The following is a 12,480-nucleotide window of genomic DNA, read 5'->3' as shown; positions in this document are numbered from 1 at the left end:
GTTTTATAGTCTCTGGATCTTGGCCGCTGATGAGATTACATGGCACTGGGGGCAGTTTGTGGGTGTGACTGCCAAGCTACTGGAAAACTGGAGATCTGGGTGGAGGGGACCCAGTCCCAATCTGAGCAGGCTTGGAGATCTCAGCCACGGGTCCCGCATACCTGGGTTCCTCTACCGTTCCTTCATGCGTGAGGCTCATCCAAGCATGTGGAGAGTTGCCTTGAGCATGCCTGTGGCTAGGTGCTGGAGGTTTCTGGCTGCCGGAGTTCTACTTGGGGCGGGGAGGGAAACTCAACCCACCCCCTCTGAGGGGCCCCGGTGGAGACAGCCTGGCACAGGGGCAGTAGATTCAGCTCAATAATAGAATCTTAAAAAACTAATAAAGACACTAGAAGAAAACATTTAATGTTTTCTTTAATGTTTTTTTGATGCAGGCTTCAAAATGAGCACAGTCTCTCCAGGAAGGGTAGGGGCCAGTGCAGCCCATGCCTCTCAGCTCTCTTTGCAAATGCAAAATTCAGGAAAAGTGTACATGTACATGTACATGCATGCGTATATATGCATGTATACACATCCTCTTTAGTTTATCCACTTCCAGATACTTTGGTTGCTTCTGTATACTGACTAATGGCAACGAATTAGTTGAACATGTCCTTTGTCAAATATCACTTTATAGCAAGGTTTTAGTTCTGGTCTCTGTTCCATCCCTACTCCATGTCTGTTTGCTTGCCTGTGTCTTACTGTTTTGATTACCAGTGTTTTGACGAGAAGAGATCAGCTTAGCATGACAGTGGACAGCTGCAGGGGTTCACAAGGAGCATGATCTCGTGAATGGACCAGAGAGTGTGCCCGTGAAAGACTTGTCACTTCAGTGCACCATTTTCATAATCACTGCCTCTTAATAATGTCCAGTTCTTGCCCTTCTCCCATTTTCTAGTCACAGTCATCTGAAAAAAAAAACACCTTAATTCTAGTTAAGTATACTCTCCACCAGTTCTCTGATTGCAGTGTGCAATTGAACATAACTGGAACGAGGCATCTAGCTGTAATAACTCACCGTACATTTGTGACCGATAACCTCGAGCTCTTTACTGTGCTTTGGTTCTATTTCCATCTTCTTCTCTCAGCTGATGGCTGAGTCCTATTTCTGAATCAAAAAATTTAAGTTTTGAGAACTCCCCCACTCCCTCATGATCATTATATTTCCCCTTCCTGCTCTGCACCCATCTGTGATGAAACTGTATTTGCTTTCACTAACAGTCCCTGAACGTATTACAAAAAAGTCAGTCCTCATACAAAACTCATTCCCCCTTGGTCGTCAAAGACAGTGCACTTGTTAAATTTTCCATTGTCGATTTTTCTATCTCTATTGGGGCACACCCCTAATATAAAATATTCTGATCTGAAAGACAAAATAAGATACATAAACAAAAAAACATTCTTGATCCCATGTCCATTGCATCTATCGTTCCATTCTTCTGTCCTTTGTTCAATATCACTGTCACTGTCACTGTCCTCCCGTTGTTCATCAATTTGCTCGAGCGGGCCCAATACCATTGTGAGACTTGTTACTGTGTTTGGCATATTGAATACGTCACGGGTAGCTTGCCAGGCTTTGCCGTGAGGGCGAGATACTCTCCGTAGTTTGCCGGGCTCTCTGAGAGGGGCGGAGGAATTGAACTTGGGTCGGCCATGTTGTCTGCGTGCAAGACAAACGCCCTACCCGCTGTTATATCGCTCCAGCTCTTATTCAATATAATTTTTTTTTTAAATGTAGACACCAGGGCTGGAAAGATAGTTTAGCAGGTAAGGCTCTTGCTTTGCATGCAGCTGACCCAGATTCAATCCTTGGCACCCCATATGCTTCCCCAACCCAACCAAGAGTAGTTCTGAGCTCAGAGTCAGTAGTAAGTCCTGAACACAGCAGGTGTGGCCACCCCCCAAATCTTGTGGATATTATTTCCAATAATTTTTCTCCAATTCTCTCATGAGATCAGTCTGTTTTGCCCAACTTCCCCGCCAAGGGTCAAGAGTGACTTCACATTGTGAAGCCAATGGTTCCAACTTTTCTTATGTCTTCTGTTTAGCCATTTGGTTACTCATGTTCTTTTCTTGACTCTTCACTTGGCAGCTCGCACGTTTGCTTTGCGTTTCCTTTTCTCTTGCCCACTGGCATTCCCTCTACCTCTGCTGGTTTCTCCTACCCTGGAGTTCCCTGAGGATCAGTGCTTAAACCTTATTTCCCCCACACCTTGCCCTCGGTGGTCTCAGCTATTCTGATGACTTGAAATACCATCTAGAACCTGACTACTCTCAATTCTATATCACTTCTAGGACCTTTCCCTTTCACTCCAGGCTTGCCCAGGTACCTGTTCCCAGAGAGGTATACTTCAGTTAAAACTCATGACTCAAGATTCATTTTCCGACCACTCAGAGCACCATCTAATAGAACAGCGTGCTTCTTCCATTAACTCCACAAGGCATGCTCATGCATCATCCTTCCAGTATGCAGGATGTTTTTCTTTATGGCACTGAACACTATGTGACATACAGTATATTTTGCTTTCATCTCCCTTCACAACAAGTATTAATGTTTGAAGAACAGTTTTTTTGCAGTCTTTTTTACTCATGGTTATATTCTCAGTCTCTAGAACAATACCTGCCATATTGTAAGTGTTCAGTAAGTACTTGTTAGGAAGAAGGAAAGAATGACAGAGATAAGGAACTATCAAATGCAGGATCAAAAGAATTTAGATGGCTGAATAAACATAAAGACTGAAAAACACAGAAGAATCAAGAATGACTGAACGTTCAAGCGAGGGATTAAGACTAAAATCAGAAAGGATGTTAAGGCTGGCAGTCAGGAGGAGAGAGAGGTGGGATATCCGCAGTTTCTTTTCGTCCATAAAAATGTAATAAGAGGCTGGAAAGATAGTTCATCAGATAGGGTGTTAACCTTGCATGCCACTGACCCTGGTTTGATCCCTAGTACCACATATGGTCCCCCAGCACAAAAGGAGTAAGCCTTGAGCATCTCCAGATGGGAACCCAAAGCAAAAACCAAAAAACTAAACAAACAAAAATAGACAGGAAAAGAGTTGTTTATTTTTTTTTTAATGCACAAGCTAGAAACAGCACTGGAAAAAAGTTTTTCTCTCTCACTATATTCTGTCATTACAAGTGAGATTACCAACACTATTTTTAGCATTTATTGATGGAGTGTTAGGTCACAGACTCCACTCTGGATACTCGAGGCACCTTATAATTCTTACACTACCTAATGTAGCAGCTATATTCCCATTTCACAGATGAAAGAGGAAAGACTTGGAATACAACTTCATACCCCAGGCAGGCCTGTCTGTTTCCGGAGCTCCGGAAGATTGCCTATGCATTTATGAAAATTCGAGCCAGGGCAGAGCATTTCAGAATCATTCCTGAGACATTATTGTTAAAAGATTCCAAAGCTGAAGGCTAGGTAAAAATTCTCTTCAACTCTCTGTAGACACTAGGTATTATTCTTCTGTTTGAATCACAGTTCAGACATACACATCCAGTTTTCTACGGTTCCTGTAGATAAAGGAAATCATTACCCTGTACAACCTCAGCCTGAGAAAGTTTCGTTCGCACTAAGTACTCAAGTTACATTTTCTAATTTGATTAGTAGTCATCTTCATGTAATCACATTTTCTAACACATTCACAAACAAACTCTCCCTGCCTGCAGATTCAAGATTGGCATCTCAGAAGTTAACACGTGTTAAAATAAAAGCCAGGGCTCTCTGCGTGTGTGGCAGAACTGCACACGGCACATGGTGTCTAACATGCTACCTCCGGCATTCTCACCTTACAGCCACCCGTGTGCCGTTAGCAGAGTGTCAGATGTCTCGGCTTCCCGGGCAGCAGGGACTCTCAGGGGATATATTTAATCGCAGAGCTTCTCCTGACATTACCATCTTCCCACCACCTGCTAAGGGAAAGTGAGTGCAAACATGCCATTAGAAATTGTTTTCTTGGGCAGGAGTGATAGCACAGCGGGTAGGGTGTTTGCCTTGCACGTGGCCGACTCGGGTTTAATTCTCAGCATCCTAGATGGTTCCCTGAGCACTGCCAGGAGTAATTCCTGAGTGCATGATCCAGGAGTAACTCCTATGCAATGCCCGGTATGACCCAAAAAGCAAAAAAAAAATTGTTTTTCATAGGTAATGGCAGAAAGTTATTTTGAAGGTGATATCATTTTTCCCATTGTTGTATTAGCTGTTAGCAATTGTATTTTTATTAAATGTATTTATTGTATTTTTAATTTTTGATGTAGAAGCCATAACCAGTGGTAGTCCTAACTTGGCACACCAGGGGTCACTCTCAGTGATGCTCAGGGGACCATGCCACATGTCAAACCCAGGCCTCCTCCACACAAAGCAGGAGCGCAACCCACTGAGCTCTTTCCGGCCCCAGTTGCTTGTTTATTTTTTAGAGTGGCTCCTCCATCGTGTGACCACAAAATTTAGTGACTTAAAACCAATCACAGGAGACTAAAATGGGTTTTACTAGGCTAAGGTCAAGGTGCTAGGGCTATGTTGCTTCCGGAGGTGCTGAAGAAAGATACATGGCCTTGATTTCTCCAGCTGGGCTGGGCACCGCTTCTGTCTGCCCGGGACAGCTTCAAATCTCGCTGGCTTGGATCCTGCTGCATTTCTCCGTTATTTATGAGGATTCCTTTGGTTACATTGGATCTTGTGTCATAGTTCAGGATAATCTCATCTAAAGATCTTCAGTTCAGTCACATCCGTAACACTCCATTTGTCATCTAGGGAAGCATTTCTATAGGTTCCATGGATTAGAGTGTCCATTATTCTGCTTAGCACAGGAGTACAGGAGGATTTGTTAAGAGGAGATTATTGTTTAATAGTTTGCCAACAGTTTGTAAATTTAGCCTTTAGTAGTTACCGACTTGGTTTAGTTCTTAGAAAATGATCATCATATTTAGATATCTGAAAATAAAAAATAGAATGATGATGATAGTTTTACAATATATACAGATATACAATATATACAAATAATTTTATGATGTACCTAAAATGAATAGTATACATGTGTATTAAATCTCATTCTGAAATGCTTATGTCAATAGATGCCCAGAATACATTAAATTCTATGTTTAATGACATGTTTTTTCAAATGTGATAAAATAACACAGGGGCCAGAGAGATAGTTCAGCGGGTAAGAACTCAGTGCAGCTGAACCCAGTTCAAATCTCCAGCACCACATATGATCCCCTCAACACCGGGGGTCATTTCTGAGCACAGAGCTAGGAGTAGCTGCATAGCACTACTGGGCCCAACCCCTTCCCAATAACAACATAAAATGTACTGTATTATCTGCACTAAGTGATATACTTGCTTTATGATTAAGTTATTTTTAGAAAGTATAATCTCAATATAATATATATAATATAAATATAATCTCAATAAAGAGGCTGGAGCAATAGCACAGCAGTAGGGCATTTGCCTTGCGCACAGTCAGCCTGGCCGAGCCAGGTTTGATTCCTCCGCCCCTCTCAGAGAGCCTGGCAAGCTACTGAGAGTATTCAGTATGCCAGACACAGTAACAAGAGGTCTCACAATGGAGATGTTACTGGGCCCTCTCGAGCAAATCGATGAACAACAGCAGGACTCTAAATTAGCTTGAACTCTAAATCTCAATATAATCACATTGTTTAAAACTATCATGTTAGTCATTTACAACTGTACAGTGATATTGACTATATCCATAGTTATGCATCTAACATTTGATTTTTGCTTTAACATACGCCAGAAAAAGCATATTTTCTTTTTTTTTGGAGGGGGTCACACCCGGCAATGTACAGGGGTTACTCCTGGCTCTGCACTCAGGAATTACCCCTGGCGGTGCTCAGGGGACCATATGGCATGCTAGGAATTGAACCTAGGTCGGCCGCGTGCAAGGCAAACGCCCTACCTATTGCTCCAGCCCAAAAGCATATTTTCTTGACTTATAAATATTTGTGAAATTAACATTTGCCAGATAATGTAAGTTTACATTCCTTAATATTAAAATACTAGACATAGTCTCACAAGAGAGAGAATAATATGAGTTATTTTGGAATGTATAGCCAGTAGGTAAGATAAGAAATAGGTTGGAACATGCCTGTAAGAAAAGGCGACACGAACGAGTGAACTAAGTCATCTAGCTCCGTCTCCACTAGCCATTAAGAAGTGCTGAGTAGGGCCCCAAGAGATGAAAGTGGGAGTCGGGACTCCCTGTGCCGACCTGGGTTCAGTCCCTGACACCATATGCAGTCCCGGATCCTATCGGGAGTACAGAGCCAGGAGTAAGCCCTGAGCACCGCCAGGTGTGGCCCCCAAACACAACAAAGAGGAAAACAACCCAGAGGGGGTTGAGGGTTCCACCACAAAAAAAAATCTCTCCTGATGCTGGGTAGAACGTGTCTGTTGGTCAGCAGGGGCTGGGTTATAAAGGGGAGCACGCAGGTCCAAGTGTCTGTCCCAGATGGACCAAGCGTCCGTGTCCTTCGTGCCCACCCCTGACCCCAGCTGCTAGTCACCAGGGTCTGGAACATTGGGCTGCAGAGAGAAAAAAGATCCCTTGTGGGGCTGGAGCGATAGCACAGCAGGTAGGGCGTTTGCCTTGCACACGGCTGACTGGGTTTGATTCCCAGCATCCCATATGGTCCCCTGAACACCGCCAGGAGTAATTTCTGAGTGCAAAGCCAGGAGTAACCCCTGAGCATCACCGGGTGTGATCCAAAAAGAAAACAAAAAAAAAAAAAGAGAGTTGCCCTGGTGCGGGGGGCGTCTAGGTTAGGCATGACCCTTTCATTGCCGCAGAGCAAACCATCTGGCCACCCGTACAGTTCCTGTCTGTCGCTCCTGGGGCTCCTCTAGTCCAGCCCTCACCGGGATCCCCCTCTTTAGAGACTGGCCGTTTACCCTTCTTCGAGGCATTTTCCCATTCCTTTGTCAGTGGCATCTTCTTGAACCTCAGACCTTTGAATAACTGGTACCCAGATTTTCCGGGGACCAGTTCCCGTCGCCCCGGGACCCTCCCGCCTCCACCTTCCACAGCAGTGTCAGCCTCCCAGTGACTACTGTGGCTCTGCTTGCCGCTGGCCGTCTCCCCTGCCCGTTTTCATCGGCAGGGCGGCCAGTTGCGCGCTGGTTTAAAACATCTAGCTTTGGGGGCAGGAGAGATAGCACAGCGGGTAGGGCGTTTGCCTTGCATGCGGCCGACCCGGGTTCGATTCCCAGCATCCCACATGGTCCCCTGAGCACCGCCAGGAGTGACTCCTGAGTGCAGAACCAGGAGGAACCCCTGTGCACCGCCAGGTGTGACCCAAAAAGCAAAAAAGTAAAACAGCTTTTAACCTCTACGGGCTGCCTCTCCCCCCTGCTGCTCCAGCTCCTCCTAAGTAGGAGGAAACGCTTTGCTTCCCACGCTGACCTGTCCACCGGTGGCCCGCGGTCTCGGCCATTTTCCGAATTTCTGTGTCCACCCCCGTGCTGACCCCTTACTCCATACATGGCTCCTCTGTTACGTTTGCCCCAGGCGTTGCTCTTTTCCAACTCCAAAACGAGAAAGAGAGTCAGCGGGTAGTTAGCAGCCTGCGGGTTCTGCTGTTGTCCAAGGTCCAGGTGAGAAATAACCCTGAGAAACCTTTGCAGGCGCTTTCGGCCGCCGGCGGCGCCGACGGAGCCGAACCGACAGAGGGCGCTCTCCTCACGGCCCGCGCACACCTGCGCGCACAGGCGCGCCCCCCCCCCCACTCCACCCCCCCCCCCCCCCTTCCCCAGCCCGGCGTCGCGGTTGCAGGATGCTAGAAAGCAGAGCTGATTGTTTTTCTTTTCTCCCGATGTCCCACGCAGGTACTACTTTGTTTTTCCCGGGATACGTCCGTGTTGGCTCACTTTGCGTACAACAGCGCTTCACCACCGAAATCATACATAAGAGGTAAATTTCGAGTGTCCTTTGCCGCTTGCATGACTGTTCCCAACTCTGCTGGTCCTGTAGCCTGTGTGAGGGCCGTCGGATGCAGTTTCTCAGTGACATTCCTCTCGCGCGACTCTGTCCACTTTCACTGCACCCGTGCCTGAGCCCCCCAGCGCAACCTCCCAGAAAGCGCTTCACTGGGTCCTTATCACATTCGCTTTTTTGTTGATGTTGTACTTAAAAAAGTTTTTAACCTTTTATATTCTTTCTCAACATATTTCACGACACTTAAATGTTTGATGTAGATTATATATTCTCTATTTTTTTTTTTTGGCCCTTTGGGTCACACCCAGCAACTCCCAGGGGTTACTGCTGGCTCTGCACTCAGGAATTACTTCTGGCAGTGCTCTGGGAACCATATATGATGCCGGGGATCGAACCCGGGCAAACTCTGTGCAAGACAAACACCCTACCCACTGTGCTATAACTCTGGCCCCCTCTCTATAATTTCTATTTTAGCGTTTCCTTCTGTTTCCCCTGCTGCTTACATGATACCCCTGTTCCAATATCCTACTATTCCGTGACCACTGTTCCCACAAGGACCTTGCCTAACTTCTCCTTTGTGTTGAGAGACGAACACCCAGGACAGTGCCTGGCGGGCCTGCTGTTCCCCCAAGATAAGCGAATTTCCCCCTGTATCTCCAAATTCAACCTGGTTGCTTCCGTCCCTGCCCTAGGAAAAGCTCACATTCCCATGTGCTGGGGTCAGGTGGCACCCACTCTCACCCCCAACTTAAAGGCTCTTTCAGTTTCGCTCATCCACAGCTGAACTCATGGAAACCTTTTGTCTGCTTATTTAACATCACCCGCAGAGAGTTGATTTACGTGCCTTGATTTCCGACTCGCTCACCCAGAAAAAATGTGACCGCCTTCTGTCAGTTGATCCTGACTCAATGAAACTCGTTTTGGCTCCCTGATAATTCCACGTCTCCATCTCCCATATTTCATCCTTCCATCCATCCCCACATATGAGAGGATTCCCTCAAAATCAGTTCTTTGCACAAGATTCCTAAGTTTCACCAGATCCTCAAATCCATCATCAGTTTCCCTTTCTTCTAACCCTCTAAAATAAGTAAAGCCCAAGCCCCAGAATTTAGAAAATAGCTGAATTTTTCCTCTTTGAGTCTGAGTTTTATCTGCCTGATTGACTGACAATAATATGTTTGCCTCTTGGCATCGGACCTCTAGTAACTCTCTAACAGCTATTCTATATCTTTCTTGTCTTTCTCCTCCCTCCCCTCCTCTCCCTCCTTTCTTTTTTTCTTTCTCTTTTTCTTTCTTCTTTTCTCTTTGTTCTTGATTATGGAATTTTAAATTATTTTGTCCTTCCTTACACACAAGACGAGTCCGTGTTGTGTCATCTTACCCTAAACCACTCAAGCAGCCCTTTCTTTTTCTTTTTTTTTCCCTTTTTTTTTTTTTATTATTAGTGAAACACGATGAGGTACAGTTGTAGATTTACAATTTTTCGTGCTTGGGTTTCGATTATACAATGATCAAATACTCATCCCTCCACCAGTGCCCATTTTCCACCTCCATGGATAATATCCCTCCCACCCCCATCCCCCCCATCCCACCCTGACTCTGTGGCAGGGCAATCCCTTGTGTTCTCTCTCTCCTTTTGGGTGTTGTGGTCCAAGCAGCCTTTTCTTGTCTCCTCTATGTTACTGTCTCTATAGGATCTGCACTGTAGCACTGGCCTCCTGTTGTTCATCGAGTTGCTTGAGCAGGCACCAGTAACGTCTCACAACAAGTTGTGAAACTTATTACTGTTTTTGGCATATCAGTTACGTCACGGGTAGCTTGCCAGACTCTGTCATGCGAGCGAGATAGTCTTGGTAGCTTGCTGGGCTCTCCGAGAGGGACAGAGAAATTGAACCCAGATCGGTCGCATGCAAGGCAGACCCCCTACCTGCTGTGCTATCGCTCCAGCTCTGTTACTGTCTCTACAGGAACAAAATTTAAAAATAAAAAATCTCTTAATTAGAAAAATCTTACTTTAGGAATGCTTATGAGTTTTCTGTCAATTCGAAGGTGTTAGAAAAAGTGTCAAGATAAAAGTGACCCAGAGAGGGAAGTTCAAAGAGGGAAGAACTCAGAACCTGGCAGCTTTGAAGAACTGCATTTCCTAAAATGCTTGTACACAATTGTGAAATACATGCCTCGATTTTCTCAGAAAATTCAGATTTCAAACATTTAGTCTTATTCCTGGACCAGTTGACTTGTTTGGGGATTCAGGAACTATAATCATCACAGTTAAAGACATTTAATTTTTAACTTCTCAGCATTTTAAAAGCGTACACATTTAATGAATATATTAGAATTTTTATAATTAGCAAAACAATTCTATGCTTATAAAAAAATGAATCTCAGGTACTAAGGAACTTGAAAACATTTCTTTCCATTATTTTTGTATCATCTGTATATAAAGTTCATTATATTGATTTAGTTGGTAAAAGGGTTTGCTAATAGCAAAAGATTGGCATATTTCAAAATTAATTACATATGAAATAAAATAAGATTAAATGTATTCATTAAAATTATGTTAATCATTAATATATTCTCAAGGTTTTTATTTCTTACTATTGAAAAGAATGATTAGTTTAATTATACAAAACCTTCTGGTTTTTTACAGGAAAACTCGGACTAGAAGATTATGCTGTCTTTTATCCACCGAATGGTAAGAGTAATCCTATTGCTTCCTCTAGTGGGAGGTAGGAAAACTACAACTTTATAACAGGAATATGATGTTCTCTTACTTTTTAAATGGATAATTATTTGGGACTGGAGAGATAGAACATCAGGTAGGGCTCTTGCCTTGCACTTGGCTGTCCTGCGTTCAATCCCTACCACCCTATATGGTTCCCCAAGTACTGCCAGGAGTTACCCCTGAGCACAAATCCAGGAGCAAGCCCTGAGCACTGCCAGGTGTGACCCCCAAAACAATAATAAATAAATGGTAATAATTGGTGATCTCTGCATGAGATACCCTCTGGCAGATAGCTTCTGTGATTAACGTTTTCACGCGTGATAGGCTTATTCTAAATCACACCCTATCTGTTTTTTCTTGAAATTGATAGTCATATTTATGGGAAAGATACGCTGCCTACACCCAAGGCACTACAGTTTCTCGAAGGACCCTGACTGTTTCCCCAGTCTTTGGTCTTTTCTGGACAATGCGCCAGTCAGTTGAGTGGATCGCCACGCTGCACAGTTTTGTTCTCACACAAAAATAGCAGTTATGAAGTTTAAAGCTGCCCCCCAGTTATGCCCACAAGGTACCTCACTGATTATGACTAAATATAGCACTGATACTACTGAAATAATTTATTTTCAATCTATAAAGTGAGATCACACGTATAATGATACCATTTGGATATTAATATTTCTTTGAGACTATTAGTCACTTCCAGAAAGAGACCTCTTGGAAAAAGCCATTGATCCCAGTCCTTGTTATGGGTAACATTAAGTTGCATCCCGAAGGAGGTTTTTGCTCCATCAGAGTCAAGAACATGGTAATCCAGCAGGTCTAGGTCAGATCCAGTTCTGCCAGCTCACCCCAGGCCATCGGGTAAGTTACATGACTTCACTGAACTCCAGGTTTGTCATCCACAGCTTGCAGGAAGCACAGTGAACAACATACAATATGCAGAACAAGCGCTCCCAGAATGCAGCTGTCCTGGTTTAGTCTTCTTGCCCGTCCTGTAGGAAACCCACACGCGGTCTCCTCTTGCGCATCTCTCCTGGGCCACCTGTCGTGGGGAGTCTTTGAACACCCATGTCCCCCGTCTCCCACCCACCCTCTGTTTCCACACATTTTCCTAGGCCTTGGTGATGGCTGTTGCTCTAAAATTTCCTCTTCCATTTTTTTAAAATTTTTTTGAGGGAGGTGGGTTGTTTTGGGGACCACATCTGGCAATGCTCAGGGGTTACTCCTGGCTCTAAACACAGGATATACCCTTGGTGATGCTCAGGGGACCATACGGGATGCCGGAGATCTAACCTGGGCCCATCATACAAGGCAGTCACCCTACCCACTGTACTATCGCTTTGGCCCCTCCTTCTTCAGTTCTGACCACTGTAACAAGTACCCCAAACTTAACAAATATCAACCTAAAATAATCTTTTTACACCTATTATTGGAAAGGAAAAAACAGTAACCGTATCCAGTGTTCAGCAATACACTTGTGTTTGTGTATTGACTTATCTCTGTGGGGAGCCGCAGTTAAGACACAGAGTCGCTGTGACGGGGAGCTGACTTGCTAGTGAAGGTGACTTCCCTCAAATAAGTCAATAGTGACTGAAAATACTCCTGGAATGGTGACGTGAGCAATGTGAGGGAACAGAAGCTGACCGCAGGAGGGAGGTGGGAAGGGCGTGACTTTCCGGCACAAATCTGAGAAAAGTTGCCTCTGAGGAGGAAGATGATGATGCGAGACCAGAATATCCCAGGGGGCCG

The 12,480-nt window shown here is 44.7% G+C and overlaps 1 protein-coding gene across 1 annotated transcript in view; it reads left to right on the top strand.

Annotated features, from left to right (window-relative positions):
- TBC1D19 (TBC1 domain family member 19) overlaps positions 1-12,480 on the top strand; it is a 130,468-nt gene that overhangs the window by 86,290 nt on the left and 31,698 nt on the right. The window contains exons 14-15 of the mRNA XM_056125556.1: positions 7,898-7,982; positions 10,657-10,701. Coding sequence (XP_055981531.1) covers positions 7,898-7,982; positions 10,657-10,701 — 130 coding nt within the window. The remainder of the gene's footprint in view (positions 1-7,897; positions 7,983-10,656; positions 10,702-12,480) is intronic.

Source organism: Sorex fumeus, unplaced genomic scaffold, assembly GCF_029834395.1.
Source record: "Sorex fumeus unplaced genomic scaffold, SorFum_2.1 ptg000055l, whole genome shotgun sequence".
In the NCBI taxonomy this organism is placed as follows: domain Eukaryota; kingdom Metazoa; phylum Chordata; class Mammalia; order Eulipotyphla; family Soricidae; genus Sorex; species Sorex fumeus.
This window is presented reverse-complemented; position numbering and strand designations above follow the sequence as displayed.